The sequence below is a fragment of the Loxodonta africana genome, chromosome 10 (assembly GCF_030014295.1).
Source record: "Loxodonta africana isolate mLoxAfr1 chromosome 10, mLoxAfr1.hap2, whole genome shotgun sequence".
Classification (NCBI taxonomy): domain Eukaryota; kingdom Metazoa; phylum Chordata; class Mammalia; order Proboscidea; family Elephantidae; genus Loxodonta; species Loxodonta africana.
The window spans coordinates 20657904-20674579 of record NC_087351.1 but is presented as its reverse complement, the minus strand read 5'-3'; the positions used below and the strand labels follow the sequence as shown (position 1 = coordinate 20674579).

General features: G+C 38.3%; 1 protein-coding gene across 1 annotated transcript in view; it reads right to left on the bottom strand.

Annotated features, from left to right (window-relative positions):
- Nucleotides 1–16676, bottom strand: part of DPH6 (diphthamine biosynthesis 6) — a 214241-nt gene that overhangs the window by 101025 nt on the left and 96540 nt on the right. Inside the window, exon 4 of the mRNA XM_010598317.3 lies at nucleotides 14040–14113. Within this exon, the coding sequence (XP_010596619.1) occupies nucleotides 14040–14113 (74 nt within the window). The remainder of the gene's footprint in view (nucleotides 1–14039; nucleotides 14114–16676) is intronic.

Below are 16676 nucleotides of genomic sequence, written 5' to 3'. Positions count from 1 at the left end.
TCATTTTTGGTAATGTTTTGTATTCTGTTTATACCTTGTATTAGGGCTCCTAGGGTTGTCCCAATTTTTTCTTCCATGATCTTTATCGTTTTAGTCTTTATGTTTAGGTCTTTGATCCACTTGGAGTTAGTTTTTGTGCATGGTGTGAGGTATGGGTCCTGTTTCATTTTTTTGCAAATGGATATCCAGTTATGCCAGCACCATTTGTTAAAAAGGCTATCTTTTCCCCAGTTAATTGACACTGGTCCTTTGTCAAATATCAGCTGCTCATACGTGGATGGATCTATGTCTGGGTTCTCAATTCTGTTCCATTGGTCTATGTGTCTGTTGTTGTACCAATACCAGGCTGTTTTGACTACTGTGGCTGTATAATAGGTTCTGAAGTCAGGTAAGGTGAGGCCTCCCACTTTCTTCTTCTTTTTCAGTAGTGCTTTGCTTATCCGGGGCTTCTTTCCCTTCCATATGAAATTGGTGATTGGTTTCTCTATCCCCTTAAAATATGACATTGGAATTTGGATCGGAAGTGCGTTAAATGTATAGATGGCTTTTGGTAGAATAGACATTTTTACTATGTTAAGTCTTCCTATCCATGAGCAAGGTATGTTTTTCCACTTAAGTATGTCCTTTTGAATTTCTTGTAGTAAAGCTTTGTAGTTTTCTTTGTATAGGTCTTTTACATCCTTGGTAAGATTTATTCCTAAGTATCTTATCTTCTTGGGGGCTACTGTGAATGGTATTGATTTGGTTATTTCCTCTTCGGTGTTCTTTTTGTTGATGTAGAGGAATCCAAGTGATTTTTGTATGTTTATTTTATAACCTGAGACTCTGCCAAACTCTTCTATTAGTTTCAGTAGTTTTCTGGAGGATTCCTTAGGGTTTTCTGTGTATATAATCATGTCATCTGCAAATAGTGATAACTTTACTTCTTCCTTGCCAATCCGGATACCTTTTATTTCTTTGTCTAGCCTAATTGCCCTGGCTAAGACTTCCAACACGATGTTGAATAAGAGCGGTGATAAAGGGCATCCTTGTCTGGTTCCCGTTCTCAAGGGAAATGCTTTCAGGTTCTCTCCATTTAGAGTGATATTGGCTGTTGGCTTTGCATAGATGCCCTTTATTATGTTGAGGAATTTTCCTTCAATTCCTATTTTGGTAAGAGTTTTTATCATAAATGGGTGTTGGACTTTGTCAAATGCCTTTTCTGCATCAATTGATAAGATCATGTGGTTTTTGTCTTTTGTTTTATTTATGTGATGGATTACATTAACGGTTTTTCTGATGTTAAACCAGCCTTGCATACCTGGTATAAATCCCACTTGATCAGGGTGAATTATTTTTTTGATGTGTTGTTGGATTCCATTGGCTAGAATTTTGTTGAGGATTTTTGCACCAATGTTCATGAGGGATATAGGTCTATAATTTTCTTTTTTTGTAATGTCTTTACCTGGTTTTGGTATCAGGGAGATGGTGGCTTCATAGAATGAGTTGGGTAGTATTCCGTCATTTTCTATGCTTTGGAATACCTTTAGTAGTAGTGGTGTTAACTCTTCTCTGAAAGTTTGGTAGAACTCTGCAGTGAAGCCGTCCGGGCCAGGGCTTTTTTTTGTTGGGAGTTTTTTGATTACCGTTTCAATCTCTTTTTTTGTTATGGGTCTATTTAGTTGTTCTACTTCTGAATGTGTTAGTTTAGGTAGGTAGTGTTTTTCCAGGAATTCATCCATTTCTTCTAGGTTTTCAAATTTGTTAGAGTACAATTTTTCATAATAATCTGAAATGATTCTTTTAATTTCAGTTGGTTCTGTTGTGATGTGGTCCTTCTCGTTTCTTACTCGGGTTATTTGTTTCCTTTCCTGTATTTCTTTAGTCAGTCTAGCCAATGGTTTATCAATTTTGTTAATTTTTTCAAAGAACCAGCTTTTGGCTTTGTTAATTCTTTCGATTGTTTTTCTGTTCTCTAATTCATTTAGTTCAGCTCTAATTTTTATTATTTGTTTTCTTCTGGTGCCTGATGGATTCTTTTGTTGCTCACTTTCTATTTGTTCAAGTTGTAGGGACAGTTCTCTGATTTTGGCTCTTTCTTCTTTTTGTATGTGTGCATTTATTGATATAAATTGGCCTCTGAGCACTGCTTTTGCTGTGTCCCAGAGGTTTTGATAGGAAGTATTTTCATTGTCATTGCTTTCTATGAATTTCCTTATTCCCTCCTTGATGTCTTCTATAACCCAGTCTTTTTTCAGGAGGGTGTTGTTCATTTTCCAAGTATTTGATTTCTTTTCCCTAGTTTTTCTGTTATTGATCTCTAGTTTTATTGCCTTGTGGTCTGAGAAGATGCTTTGTAATATTTCGATGTTTTGGACTCTGCAAAGGTTTGTTTTATGACCTAATATGTGGTCTATTCTAGAGAATGTTCCATGTGCGCTAGAAAAAAAAGTATATTTTGCAGCAGTTGGGTGGAGAGTTCTGTATAAGTCAATGAGGTCAAGTTGGTTGATTGTTGTAATTAGATCTTCCGTGTCTCTGTTGAGCTTCTTACTGGATGTCCTGTCCTTCTCCGAAAGTGGTGTGTTGAAGTCTCCTACTATAATTGTGGAGGTATCTATCTCGCTTTTCAATTCTGTTAAAATTTGATTTATGTATCTTGCAGCCCTGTCATTGGGTGCGTAAATATTTAATATGGTTATGTCTTCCTGATCAATTGTCCCTTTTATCATTATATAGTGTCCTTCTTTATCCTTTGTGGTGGATTTAAGTCTAAAGTCCATTTTGTCAGAAATTAATATTGCTACTCCTCTTCTTTTTTGCTTATTGTTTGCTTGATATACTTTTTCCATCCTTTGAGTTTTAGTTTGTTTGTGTCTCTAAGTCTAAGGTGTGTCTCTTGTAGGCAGCATATAGATGGATCGTGTTTCTTTATCCAGTCTGTGACTCTCTCTTTATTGGTGCATTTAGTCCATTTACATTCAGGGTAATTATAGATAAATAAGTTTTTAGTGCTGTCATTTTGATGCCTTTTTATGTGTGTTGTTGACAATTTTATTTTTCCACATACTTTTTTGTGCTGAGGCGTTTTTCTTAGTAAATTGTGAGATCCTCATTTTCATAGTGCTTGACTTTATGTTAGTTGAGTCGTTACGTTTTTCTTGGTTTTTATCGAGTTATAGAGTTGTTATACCTTTTTGTGGTTACCTTATTATTTACCCCTATTTTTCTAAGTAAAAACCTAACTTGTATGGTTCTATATCGCCTTGTATCACTCTCCATATGGCAGTTCAATGCCTCCTGTATTTAGTCCCTCTTTTTGATTATTGTGATCTTTTACCTATTGACTTCCATGATTCCCTGTTATGTGTATTTTTTTTAATTAATCTTAATTTGTTTGTTTTTGTGATTTCCCTATTTGAGTTGATATCAGGACGATCTGTTTTGCGACCTTGTGTTGTGCTGATATCTGATATTATTGGTTCTCTGACCAAACAATATCCTTTAGTATTTCTTGTAGCTTTGGTTTGGTTTTTGCAAATTCTCTAAACTTGTGTTTGTCTGTAAATATCTTAATTTCGCCTTCATATTTCAGAGAGAGTTTTGCTGGATATATGATCCTTGGCTGGCAGTTTTTCTCCTTCAGTGTTCTGTATATGTCGTCCCATTCCCTTCTTGCCTGCGTGGTTTCTGCTGAGTAGTCTGAACTTATTCTTATTGATTCTCCCTTGAAGGAAACCTTTCTTTTCTCCCTGGCTGCTTTTAAAATTTTCTGTTTATCTTTGGTTTTGGTGAGTTTGATGATAATATGTCTTGGTGTTTTTCTTTTTGGATCAATCTTGAATGGGGTTCGATGAGCGTCTTGGATAGATATCCTTTCGTCTTTCATGATGTCAGGGAAGTTTTGTGTCAGGAGTTCTTCAACTATTTTCTCTGTGTTTTCTGTCCCCCCTCCCTATTCTGGGACTCCAATCACCCGCAGGTTATCCTTCTTGATAGAGTCCCACATAATTCTTAGGGTTTCTTCATTTTTTTTAATTCTTTTATCTGATTTTTTTTCAGCTATGTTGGTGTTGATTCCCTGGTCCTCCAGATGTCCCAGTCTGCATTCTAATTGCTCGAGTCTGCTCCTCTGACTACCTAGTGCGTTGTCTAATTCTGTTATTTTATTGTTAATCTTTTGGATTTCTACATGCTGTCTCTCTATGGATTCTTGCAACTTATTAATTTTTCCACTATGTTCTTGAACAATCTTTTTGAGTTCTTCAACAGTTTTATCAGTGTGTTCCTTGGCTTTTTCTGCAGTTATCCTAATTTCATTTGTGATATCATTAAGCATTCTGTAAATTAGTTTTTTATATTCTGTATCTGATAATTCCAAGATTGTATCTTCATTTGGGAAAGATTTTGATTCTTTTGTTTGGGGGGTTGGAGAAGCTGTCACGGTCTGCTTCTTTAAGTGGTTTGATATGGATTGTTGTCTCCGAGCCATCACTGGGAAACTAGTTTTTCCAGAATATCCGCTAAAAAAAAAATGCAGTCAGATCCCTATCAGAGTTCTCCCTCTGGCTCAGGCTATTCAGATGTTAATGAAGCCGCCTGTGTCCAGTCCAAATCCGTGCGGGACAGTTCCCCGGCTCAGATGCTGCTCTTTCTGCTCCAAGACCAGTCACTGCCTCCCGGGGACTTCTCCTACTGGCTGCGTCCCACGCCGCCCGTGGAACCGGCTGGTCCCCCTCCCGGGGTTAGTTCAGGGGGGTGGAGCAGGTCTCTGTGCTTGTGCCGTACCTGACTGGTACGCTGGCTCCAGGCTCTGGAAACAATCGCTGCTTCCCCGTATTAGTTTGTTCTCCGTCTCTAAATCTGTGTTTGTTGTTCAGGGTTCGTAGATTGTTATGTATGCGATTGATTCACTTGTTTTTCCGTGTCTTTGTTGTAAGAGGGATCCGAGGTAGCATCTGCCTAGTCCGCCATCTTGGCTCCACCCAACAGACAGCCTAATTAGTACTCTTATTGAGTACCCCTATGGAGTAGGGTATGGTACAGTGGGGTAGCATAGGGTAGGGTAGCATACGGTGGAAGAGAGAAAATAGAATAGAAGAGCATAGGTCAGGATAGGTTAGTTTAGTGTAGGGTATGGTAGAATAGCATAGGATGGAAAGGAGAAAATAGCAAATGAGAATAGAATAAAACAGAATAGAAAAGAAGAGACTAGATTAGGATACAGCAGGGTGGGATAGGGTTCTGTAGAATAGAATAGTGTAGAATGGTGTGGAATGGAGCCAAATGGAATCGAAGAGAGATGAATAGAGTAGAGAAGAGTTGAATAGAGCTGAATAGCACCGAATAGAGCCGAACTGAGCCAAATCGAGTCAACTCGACCAGATTTGATCTGAATGCAGCCGAATGGAGCTGGAACGAGCCAAATAGAGACAAACAAAATGAGCCGAGCCAAATCGCACCTAATCACATCCGATTGCAGCGAATCTCGTCGAATTCCATCAAATCCTACCAAAACTCGTCAAATCTCGTGGAATCTCACCAAATCCCGTCCAATTGTGTCAAATGGGGTCGAACTGAATGGAATCGAATTCAATTGAACAGATTAGAGTAGTGTAAGATAGGCTGGGGTTCAGTAGGGTAGGGCACAGAAAACTAGAATAGAGTAGAAGAGAAGAGAATGCAAAGAGTAGAATGGAGTAGAGTTGAGTAGAGTAAAATAGTCAGAGTCGAATAGTGCAGAATATAGATGAACAGATCGAATTCGAGCTGGATCGAGTCGAATGGATTGGAAAAGAGACAAATCACGATGACTTGAGTCAATTACAATAGATTAGAGTAGCGCAGAGTAGAACAGAATAGAATAGAGTAGAATAGTGTAGAATGGAGTTGAAGAGAGTAGAATGGTGTGAAATGGTGTTGAATGGAGCCAAATAGAGACGAATGAATTAGAAAAGTGTTGACTAGAGCCGTACACGGCCGAATAAGGTTGGAACGAGCCTAATTATGCTGAATCGAGCAGAATCGAGCCGAATTGACCCAATTCAAGGCAAATTGAGCTAAATCAAGCCGATTCAAGCCTAATGACATGGAATTGTGTTCAAATGCATAGAATCGTCGATTAGAGTAGAGTAGGGTAGGAGAGGTTAGAGTAGAACACAACAGAAACAATAGAATACAATTAAGTAGAGACGAGTCCAATAGAATAGAGTCTAATAGAGTTGGATAGAGCCGAACAGAGCTGAAGGCAGCTGAATCGACCAAATTCTAGGTGAGTCGAGACGAATCATGTAGAATCGGATTGAAATGTGTCGAATCAAATCAAATAGATTAGTGTAGGGCAGGTCAGGTTAGGGAAAGGTAGGGTAGAGTAGAATAGAACAGAACAGAAAGAATAGACTAGAGTCAAATAGAATCGAATAGTGCTGAAAAGACAAAATAGAGTGGAAAAGAGCCGATCAGAACCGAATCGAGTTGATGGCACAGTAAGGAGCTGAATCGAGCTGATATGGCCCAAGTCAGGTTGAATCCCGTTCAAGAGTGTTGAACAGAATAGAAGAGATTAGGGTAGGGTAAGTTAGGGTAGGGTAGGCTAGAATAGAATGCAGTAGCACAGAACAGGATAGAACAGAACAGAACTGAAAGAATAGAATAGGGTCAAGTACTGTAGAGTAGAGAAGAGTAGAGAAGAATCGAGTTGAGTATTGCCAAATAGAGCCAAATACACCCATATAGAGCCAAAAAGAGCCGAAGCGATAGAAATCAAGGCGAATCGCGCCAAATCCTGCGGAATCGTGCCATATCGCGTCAGATCCCATCGAATTGCATTGAATCCCATCGATTCGCATTGAATCCCATCGATTCAAGTCAAATCACATCCAATCGATTAGAATAGACTAGAGTAGATTAGAGTACAATACAATAGAATAGAGAAGGATGGAGTAGAATGGTGTAGAATGGAGTTAATGGAGTCTAACGGAGTCGAAAAGAGATAATAGCGTTGAGTAGAGTCTCATAGAGCCGAATAGAGCTGACTAGAGCCGAATGGAGCCGATTACAGCTGAATCGAAATGATTTGAGCTGAAGGGGGATGAATGGAGCGCAATGGAGCCGAGTTGAGCTGAATCACATTGAAATGCATGGAATCGAATCCAGTAGAATAGATTAGAATAGGGCAGGATAGAATAGAGTTAAAATAGAATCGAACACAGTAGAAGAGAATAGAAAGAATACAACAGAATAGAGTAGAAAAGGGTAGAGCAGAGCGGAATAGAGTAGAGTAGAACAGAGTCGAATCGAGCCAAATGGAGATGAAACAAGACAAACCACGTAGAATCCCATCGAATCAATTCCATGAAATCAGAGTAGGGAGGAGTAGAATGGGGTAAAATCCTGTGCAATGGAACCGAATGGAGTCAAATAGAGTAGAAAAGAGCTGAACAGAGCAGAAGAGTGCTGAATAGGGCCGAGGAGGACCGAATCAAGCTGAATTGAGCCAAAAGGAGGCGAATCCAGTGAATCGAGCCTAATGGAGCCAAATCGAGCCTAATCAAGCCGGATCGACACTATTCGAGCCAAATGGAGCCGAACGGACACGAATGGAACTGATTCGACCCGAATCGCGTCCAAATTCGTCGAATCGAATTGAATCGATTACAGTAGGGGAGGTTCAGTATGGTAGGGTAGGGCAGGGTAGAATAGAGTAGAATAGAATAAAACAGAATAGAAGAGAACAGAACAGAACAGAATAGAGCAATACAGAACAAATACAGAAGAGTAGAGTAGAGGGGAATAGAGTAGAGTAGAAGAGATTTGAACAGAGCCAAATTGAGGCGAATCGCGTCGAAATGGGTTGAATCGAATCCAATCCAATGGATTAGAATAGATTAGAGTTGGGTAGCATAGGGTAGGGTAGAATAGAGTAGAATAGAACAGAAACAATACAATAGAGAAGAGTAGACTAGAGTACAATAGAGTAGACTAGAGTCTAATAGAGTAGAGTCGAATAGAGCCGAATGGAGACGAATTGCGAGGAATCGCGTCGAATCCATTAGAGCAAATTAGAGTGGTGTAGGTTAGGGTAGAGCAGAATAGTGTAGAATGGTGTGAAATGCTTAGAATAGAGACGAAAAGAGTCGACTAGAGCAGAATAGGGCCAAATAGGGCCAAAGAAGGCCTAATTGAGCAGAATCCAGCAGAATCGACGCAATTTGAGCCAAATCGAGCCGAATGGAGTGAATTGGAGCCAAATTGAGCTGATTCGAAGTGAATCGAGCTGACTCAAGCCCAATCGCGTCGAATCGCGTGGAAATGTGTGAAATCGAATGAAATAGATTAGAGAAGGGGAGGGGAGTGGCTGGCAGGGTAGAACAGAATAGAATGGAACAGTACAGAATAGAAAGAACAGAATATAGTAGAGTAGGGTACAGCAGAGAAAAGTAGAGAAGAGTAGAGTAGAATTGAGTCAAATAGAGTTGAATAGAGTAAAATAGTTCAGGATATGGCTGAAGAGAGCCAATTCTAGGCGAATCGAGCCAAATGGCAACAAAACAAGATGAATGGCGTCAAATTGTTTCGAATCGCGTCGAATGGAATCCATGAGAATAGATTAGAGTAAGGCAGGGTAGGGTAGAACAGAATAGAGTAGAATGGAGTGAAAATGGAGTCGCATAGAGACAAACAGGTAGAAAAGAGTCGAATCGAGCCGAATAGGGCCGAATAAGGCTGAACCCAGTCGAATCGAGCCGAAACGAGCTGAATCGAAGCGATTGGAGCCAAATCGAGCTGAATCGAGCTGATGGTGCCGAATCGAGCCGAATCGAGCCGATTCAAGCGTAATCGCGTCCACAAGCATCGAAATGCTTTGAAACGAATCAAATCGAATAGATTAGAAAAGGTTAGGGTAGGGTAGTTTATGATAGGGTAGACTAGGGTAGACGAAAGCAGACTACAGTATAGTAGACAAGAGAAGGCTAGAGTGGTAGCCTAGACTAGTCAGCTGGACTAGTCGGCAAGACTAGTGGCATATATCAGTAGCCTAGACAACTAGCCTTGAAGAGTACCTTTGCCTTGACAAGTACCCTAAATTAGTCATCTGAACTAGTACCCTAGCCTGACTACTAACCGGAACTAGTAGCCTTGCCTTAATTAGGACCCTTAACTAGTTGCCTTGCCTGAACTAGTAGTCTTAACTAGTACCTTTGCCGTACTAGTATGCTTCACTAGTAGGCTTGCCTTAACCAGTAGCCTTAACTACTACCCTTTTCTGATTTTAAACCGTGCAGTATTCCTTTGTTCTGTTCACATGACTGCTTCTTGGTCTATGTACAGGATCTTCATGAGCACGACAAAGTGTTCTGGAATTTTCATTATTCTCAATGATACCTATAATTTGTTATGACCCACACGGTTTAATGGTTTACACAGTCAATAAGATACAGGTGAACATCTTTCTGGTATTCTCTGCTTTCAGCCAAAATCCATCTGACATCAGCAATGACAGTCTTCATCCCACACCCTCTTCCAGCTTGAATTTCTGGCCGATACTTGTTGATGCACTGCTGCAACCATTTTGAATTATGCCCGTCAAAATTTCACTGCATGCGATATAAATGATGTTGTTGATAATTTCCACTTTCCATTGGATCGCCTTTCTTTGGAATGGGCACAAATATGGATCTCCTCCAGTCAGTTGACCAGGTAGCTGTCTTCCAAATGTCTTGGTGTAGGTGAGTGAGCACTTGCAGCATTGCACTTGTTTGTTGAAACATCTCAATTGGTATTCCGTCAATTCCTGGTACCTCGTTTTTTTGCCAATGTCTTCACTGCAGCTTGGACTTCTTCCTCCGTACCATTGGTTCTTGATCATACATATGCCACCCCCTGAAATGGCTGATGCTGACCGATTCTTTTTGGTACAGCGACTCTGTATATTCCTCCCATCTTCTTTCGACGCTTCCTGTGTCCTTCAGTATTTTCCCCGTAGAGTCCTTCAATATAGAAACTTGAGGCTTGAATTATTTCTTCAGTTCTTTCAGCTTGAGAAATGCTGAGTGTGTTCTTCCCTTTTGGTTTTCTATCTCCAAGTCTTTGCACATGTTATTATAATACTTTACTTTTCTTCTTGAGCTGCCCTTTGAAATCTTTTCAGCTCTTTTATTTCATCATTTCTTCTGTTTGCTTTAACTGCACTAAGTTCAAGAGCAAGTTTCAAAGTCTCTTCTGACATCCATTTCGTTCTTTCTTTTCTGACTTTTTAATGACCTTTTACTTTCTTCATGTATGATGTCCTTGATGTTATCCCACAACTCCTCTGGTCCTTGGTTATTAGTGTTCAATGCATCAAATCTATTCTTGAGATGGTCTTGAAATTCAGGTGGGATAAACTCAGGTTTGTATCCTTGGCTCTTGTGGACTTGTTTTAATTTTCTTCAGCTTCAACTTGAACTTGCATATTAGCAATTGATGGTGTGTTCTGCAGTCAGCCCCTGGCCTTGTTCTGACTGATGATATTGAACTTCTCTGTGGTCGCTTTCCACAAATGTAGTCGATTTGATTCCTGTGTATTCCATCTAGTAAAGTCCATGTGTATAGTTGCCATTTATGTTGGCAAAAAAAATATTTTCAATGAATAAGTTGTTGGTCTTCCAGAATTCTATCATGCAATCTCTGGCATCATTTCTATTACCAAAGCCATGTTTTCCAACTACTGAATCTTCTTTGTTTTCAACTTTTACATTCCAATCGTCAGCAATTATCAATGCATCTTGATTGCATTTATGATCAATTTCAAACTACATAAGTTGGTAAAATTCTTCTATTTCTTCATTTTTGGCATAAGTGGTTTGTGCATAAATTTGAATAATAGTTGTGTTAACTGGTTTTCCTTGTAGGCATATAGATATTATCTTATCATTGACAGCGCTGTACCTCAGGATAGATCTTGAATTTTTTTTTTTTTTGCGCCAAGAATACAACGCAGCAATTTGTCAGCCCTGGCACATTAAATTATATGATTGTCTGATTCAAAATGTCCAATGCCAGCCCATTTCAGCTCACTAATGCCTAGGATATTGATCTTTCATTTCATTTTTAATAACTTCCAATTTTCCTTGCTTCATACTTCATACGTTCCTTCCACTTCCGATTACTAATGGATGTCTGCGGCTGTTTCTTCTCATTTTGAGCCATGCCACATCAACAAATGAAGTTTCTGAAATATAATTCCACCCACGTCTACTTTGAGAGGAGGCAGCACTTGCCTTCCAACCTGAGGGGCTCTTCTTCCAGCACTATATCAGATAATCTTCCATTGCTATCTAAAAGGTTCTCACTGGGTGATTTTTTTTTTTTTGGAGCTAGATCATCAGGTCCTTTTTCCTAGTCTGTCTTAGTCTAAAAGCTCCACTGAAACCTGTCCACCATGGGTGACCCTGCTGGTATCTGAAATACTGGTGGTATAGCTTCTAGCATCAGAGCAACACAAAAGATACTAGAGCATGACCAACTGACAGAGAAGTGGTGGCCTTTACGCACACATGGTCTTAAAGATATCACTATTTGTTTTTACTGTACATATACACGGACTTCCAAAGAAGCTAAACCCTTCCTCACTACAGAGATTGTTTTATATAATTTTTCTATGCACATTCCAGATCACCTAAAGCAATGCTGAGACAGTTTATGAATACAAACACAATAAAACTTAAACTACCCATGTGACATGTACATTACAATTCTTGCTGTCCTCTCGCTACTGTTTAATGCCTACTAATTACACTAGCCTTGCTACCCTTTTGTTAGCTACTAAAATTTTTTAATTGAAAAAATAAAACTTTATTCCTGCTTGCGCCTACTGCAAAATCCTTAGTTCTTGCTTTGAGATACACTAATCATCATAACCTTTCGACTAATTAATTTAAACTCTAGTCAAAAATTTTTACCTATTTAAATTCCTCATACCATAGCTCAAAAACATTTCCTCTGTAAAGCAATGCTGCATTTGATCTTGTGATGTCTATTAAACTCTTCATATTTTGAAAATATAATGATGATACACAAATCACAAATTGGGGTAGGCTAATTCAAAACTGAGTTTGGAGACTAACTGACTCCCAGTAACATGTCTTTTTAAAAATTTCAAGGATAGTATTATTGCAGATACGGTCTATGGTATAGAACTTGGGTATCTCAACCCTTAGACTGAGTTTTGAGGAAACCCTTGCCTACACACATGGCTTTGCCGTGGGCCACCTTCATGCAGACATAAGACAACCTCCTAATCAGGAGCACATCCCCATTTGTTTTTTTTTAACTTTCACAGATGTCAGTCCTATCTTCATTTTGGCTATCTATTAAACCACATGGGTTTGAATTTATTCCAAAATATAGATCTGTAAACTAAATAATTTTCAGAGAATACAACCTAAAATTCATTGGCATTCCAAACTTGCTGAGAATAATATTATATCTAATGTATAGCTTAAGGGGCATGGAGGCCATCCCAAGTGTAGATAAGTTGTGCTCAAATGGAAGCAGCACAAGGGAAGCAGAGGTTTTACAAAACACACATGCTTGATCTCCTGCCCCACTTCCAACTTCCATTCTCCAGAGATTCTGATATACCCCTAACTGTGAAACCATTATGCTTCCCTTCACTTGACTGTAATTTAATCTGCCTTCCCTTCAATTGGTTTTAATGTTCTGTATATTTTAACTGGAAACCCTGGTGGCGCAGCGGTTAAGTGCTACGGCTGCTAACCAAAGGGTCAGCAGTTCAAATCTGCCAGGCACTCCTTGGAAACTCTATGGCGCAGTTCTACTCTGTCCTATAGGATCGCTATGAGTCGGAATCAACTCAACAGCAACGGGTTTGGTTTTTTTGGTTTATATTTTAACTGCCTTAAGTCCATTCTGGAATGTATCAGAAAATAAATACAAATCACATAAAACATATTTTCAAGTTTATTAATACACGTTTTCAATGACACAGTCAATATAACACTTCTTTGCTAATAATATGAAACTACTACATAAATACGACCCTCACCTCAATTCCATTTATCTTCTGAATGGAAAATATAACTTATTTCCAAGTCAAGTTGTGCTCAAGATTAATTTTGGAGGCCACAGTTTTTTTTTTTTTTTGCTAATATAATTATGTGGAAAATCTCTAATGAATGTATTTTATTTGTCCCAATGATAAGCTAAAAATGAAAAATAAATTAATTCAGGTGGTGTTTTTCTAAGTCAACATTAAATAATCACTATTATCATTTGTTCTTATGATTTCAGAATGTGTCAACAGAATTTACCATTTTGGTATTTGTAGATACAGATTAATTTTTTTATTAGTGTTACATCCCACGGAGGGAAGATGGTGGAACAACAATTTAAAAATTCCTTGAAAGTTGAATGGCTATCTATAGAAGTATTTCAAACTAATGAATATTTTTGGCCAATATCTGAATTCTATGAACCAAACAGATTCATTCCTTCAATAAGCCTTTTTTATTTCCTTTAAAATATTAGTACTTTCCTTATCTGTAGTACAAATGATGATGAATTAAAAGAGATTAATAAGGTATATGAAATCAAATAAGAAAATACTTAAGATATTTTTTAGTTTTCAAATTTTATCTCAATTTTTTATTATAAATATATTTTTTCCTTACAGTAAGTTAGCAGCCCTGGTGGTACAGTGGTTAAGAAGAGCTCAGCTGCTAACCAAAAGGTCGGCAGTTGAAATCTGCCGGTCACTCCTTGGAAACCCTATGGGGCAGTTCTACTCTGTCCTGTACGGTCACCATGAGTTGGAATCGAGGCGATGGCAACGGGTTTTTTGGTTATATTAAGTTAAGGAACTCTCACGTATAATCTAAGGGCGGGAAAAAAGTAAATGTGAGGCTTTTGTTACTTTGGCAAATACATAAATTTGGTTCCATTGGGCATGCAGAATATCACATTTACTTATTGTTTGGATAAAATTACTCATTTTCCTTTGCGCATGTTCTTAAAATACATATATGTTCAAGATACAGAACAAATTAGTGTTCTCTTACACATTTTCTACTCGAACACGTTGATAGTCAGAAAGTATAGCACCTACTGATATTCCCTCTACTTCTTCTTTTTCCTGAAAATAAAGAAAAAATATACAACTTAAAAAAATAAACATACAGTATTGCATCATGCTTTGAAAACTATAAATGAACTGTGTCTCATTTAGGAAGTCTTCTTGAAGCAGAGTAATTTACTTAAAATACAATGAGTATTCAAGAAAAAAAGCGTGTGTTAAGTCATTCTCCTAGCTATGAGGAAAAAAATTATTCATTAATCTTTTCACTTAAAAGCTCAAAGAAATAGAGGTCATTTTCCACAGAGAAAGCACTAACAAACTTACTGATGTCTGATAGAAATTTTCTGTGAAATTTCTACTTAAGAACAATATTTTTTCAGCTTACATTAGTCATTCAAACAGAACAAGGGGATACTGCATGGTTTAAAATCAGAAAAGGTGTGCGTCAGGGCTGTATCCTTTCACCATACTTATTCAATCTGTATGCTGAGCAAATAATCCAAGAAGCTGGACTATATGAAGAAGAATGCAGCATAAGGACCAGAGGAAGACTCATTAACAACCTGCATTATGCAGATGACACAACCTTGCTTGCTCAGAGTGAAGAGGACTTGAAGTACTTATTGATGAAGATCAAAGACTAGAGCCTTCAGTACGGATTACATCTCAACATAAAGAAAGCAAAAATCCTCACAACTAGACCAATAAGCAATGTCATGATAAACAGAGAAAAGATTGAAGTTGTCAAAGATCTCATTTTACTTAGATCTACAATAAACACCCATGGAAGCAGCAGTCAAGAAATCAAAGGGCAGCATTGCACTGGGCCAATCTACTACAAAAAGACCTTTTTAAAAAGTGTTAAAATGCCAAGGTGTCACTTTGAGGACTAAGGTACACCTGACCCAAGCCATGGTATTTTCAATTGCCTCGTATGCATAGGAAAGCTGGACAATGAATAAGGAAGACTGAAGAATTGATGCCTTTAAATTATGGTGTTGATGAAGAATATTGAATATACCATGGACTGCCAGAAGAACGAACAAATCTGTCTTGGAAGAAGTGCAGCCAGAATACTTCTTAGAAGCAAGGATGGCAAGACTTCATCTCAAAAATTTTGGACATGTTATCAGGAGAGACAAATCTCTGGAGAAGGACATCATGCTTGGCAAAGTCAAGGGTGAGCGGAAAAGAGGAACACCCTCAATGAGATAGATTAAATCAGTGGCTGCAACAATGTGCTCAAACACAGCAACAACTGTGAGGATGGTGCAGGACACCTCCTTGCTGTACGTGGGGTCTCTATGAGTCAGACCCAACCTAACGGCACCTAACAACAATAACAACGAATAACTTTTTTTTTTTAATTAAACAATATGATGATTTTTATCTGAAATTTAGTAAAAGATGAAAAAGAGATGGTAGAGGCATTGCCTAGAAAACAATATAGCACAGTGGATACAGAATTCTACAGTAGGAAAGAAGGCATACATTATTATCAACAGTTACTAGTAAGAACATCCAGCAGTATAAGCAGCAGAGTCCCATAGGGACGAGGACTTTTCTATCCAGCATACCTACTAATGACCTGGTAAAAATAAAAAAAACCAAACCCACTGCTGTCAAGTAGATTCCAACTCATAGTGACCCTATAGGACAGAGTAGAACTGCCCCATAGAGTTTCCAAGGAGCACCTGGTGGATTCGAACTGCTGACCTTTTGGTTAGCAGCCGTAGCACTTAACCACTACACCACCAGGGTTTCCAATGACCTGGTAGAGAATGTAAATTCAGGTTTGGCTGAGTTTGTGGATGACACAAAGCCAGGATGGATTAAAGGAAAAGAAGATCAATCAAGTACATGGATGGATATGGACAACTTGGGGATTTGGAAGGAGAGGTCTAAGATGAGATTTAATGTAAAGAAGTGTAAGACAATACACCTAGGGCAGGGTAACACAGAATACAGGTATAAACAAGGGGACTGTTATCTCGGAAGCAGATATGAAGAAAGTGATTGGGGGGTCATTACTAATAACAAACTGAATAGAAATTTCTCGAACAGGAATAAAAGAAAATCCATCTGAGCGTGTGGAGGTACAGAAGAAACTGCTTCAGAGAAATGACTTCATTATTAATACACTGGTCTTTCCAAACTTGGAAACCTCTCATCACTTTCATCATGCCTACAAAAGGAAACAATAGTGTTTCACATCAAACAAAAGCAATGCTTCAAGTAAAACTGAAATAACCCCATGTGTCCTAAAAGGATGCCATAATAAATAAGCAAAAATGCACAAGAATCACTCATGTCTTTGGAGATAAAGTCAATTTAAAATTTTCCCTCCAAAATCTGATCAAACCTCCCAAAAATAAAATGATTCTATCAGATAAGATTCCAGGAAAAGAGCTATTTCCTTTACTTTCTTATTTCAGCAACTTTGTGAGAACATTTTGGTTGTAACCTTTTTCTAACCTTCCTACCCATTTTCTTTTCATAAAAGTCACTGTACTCGTTAGAAAAAGTCAAGGCATAGTGTTACTCTTTAAATGCCAATAGGGAAGAGACCACAGAATAGTCAAAAGACTTGTCAGAAGATCAAAATTTTAGTTATATTCCT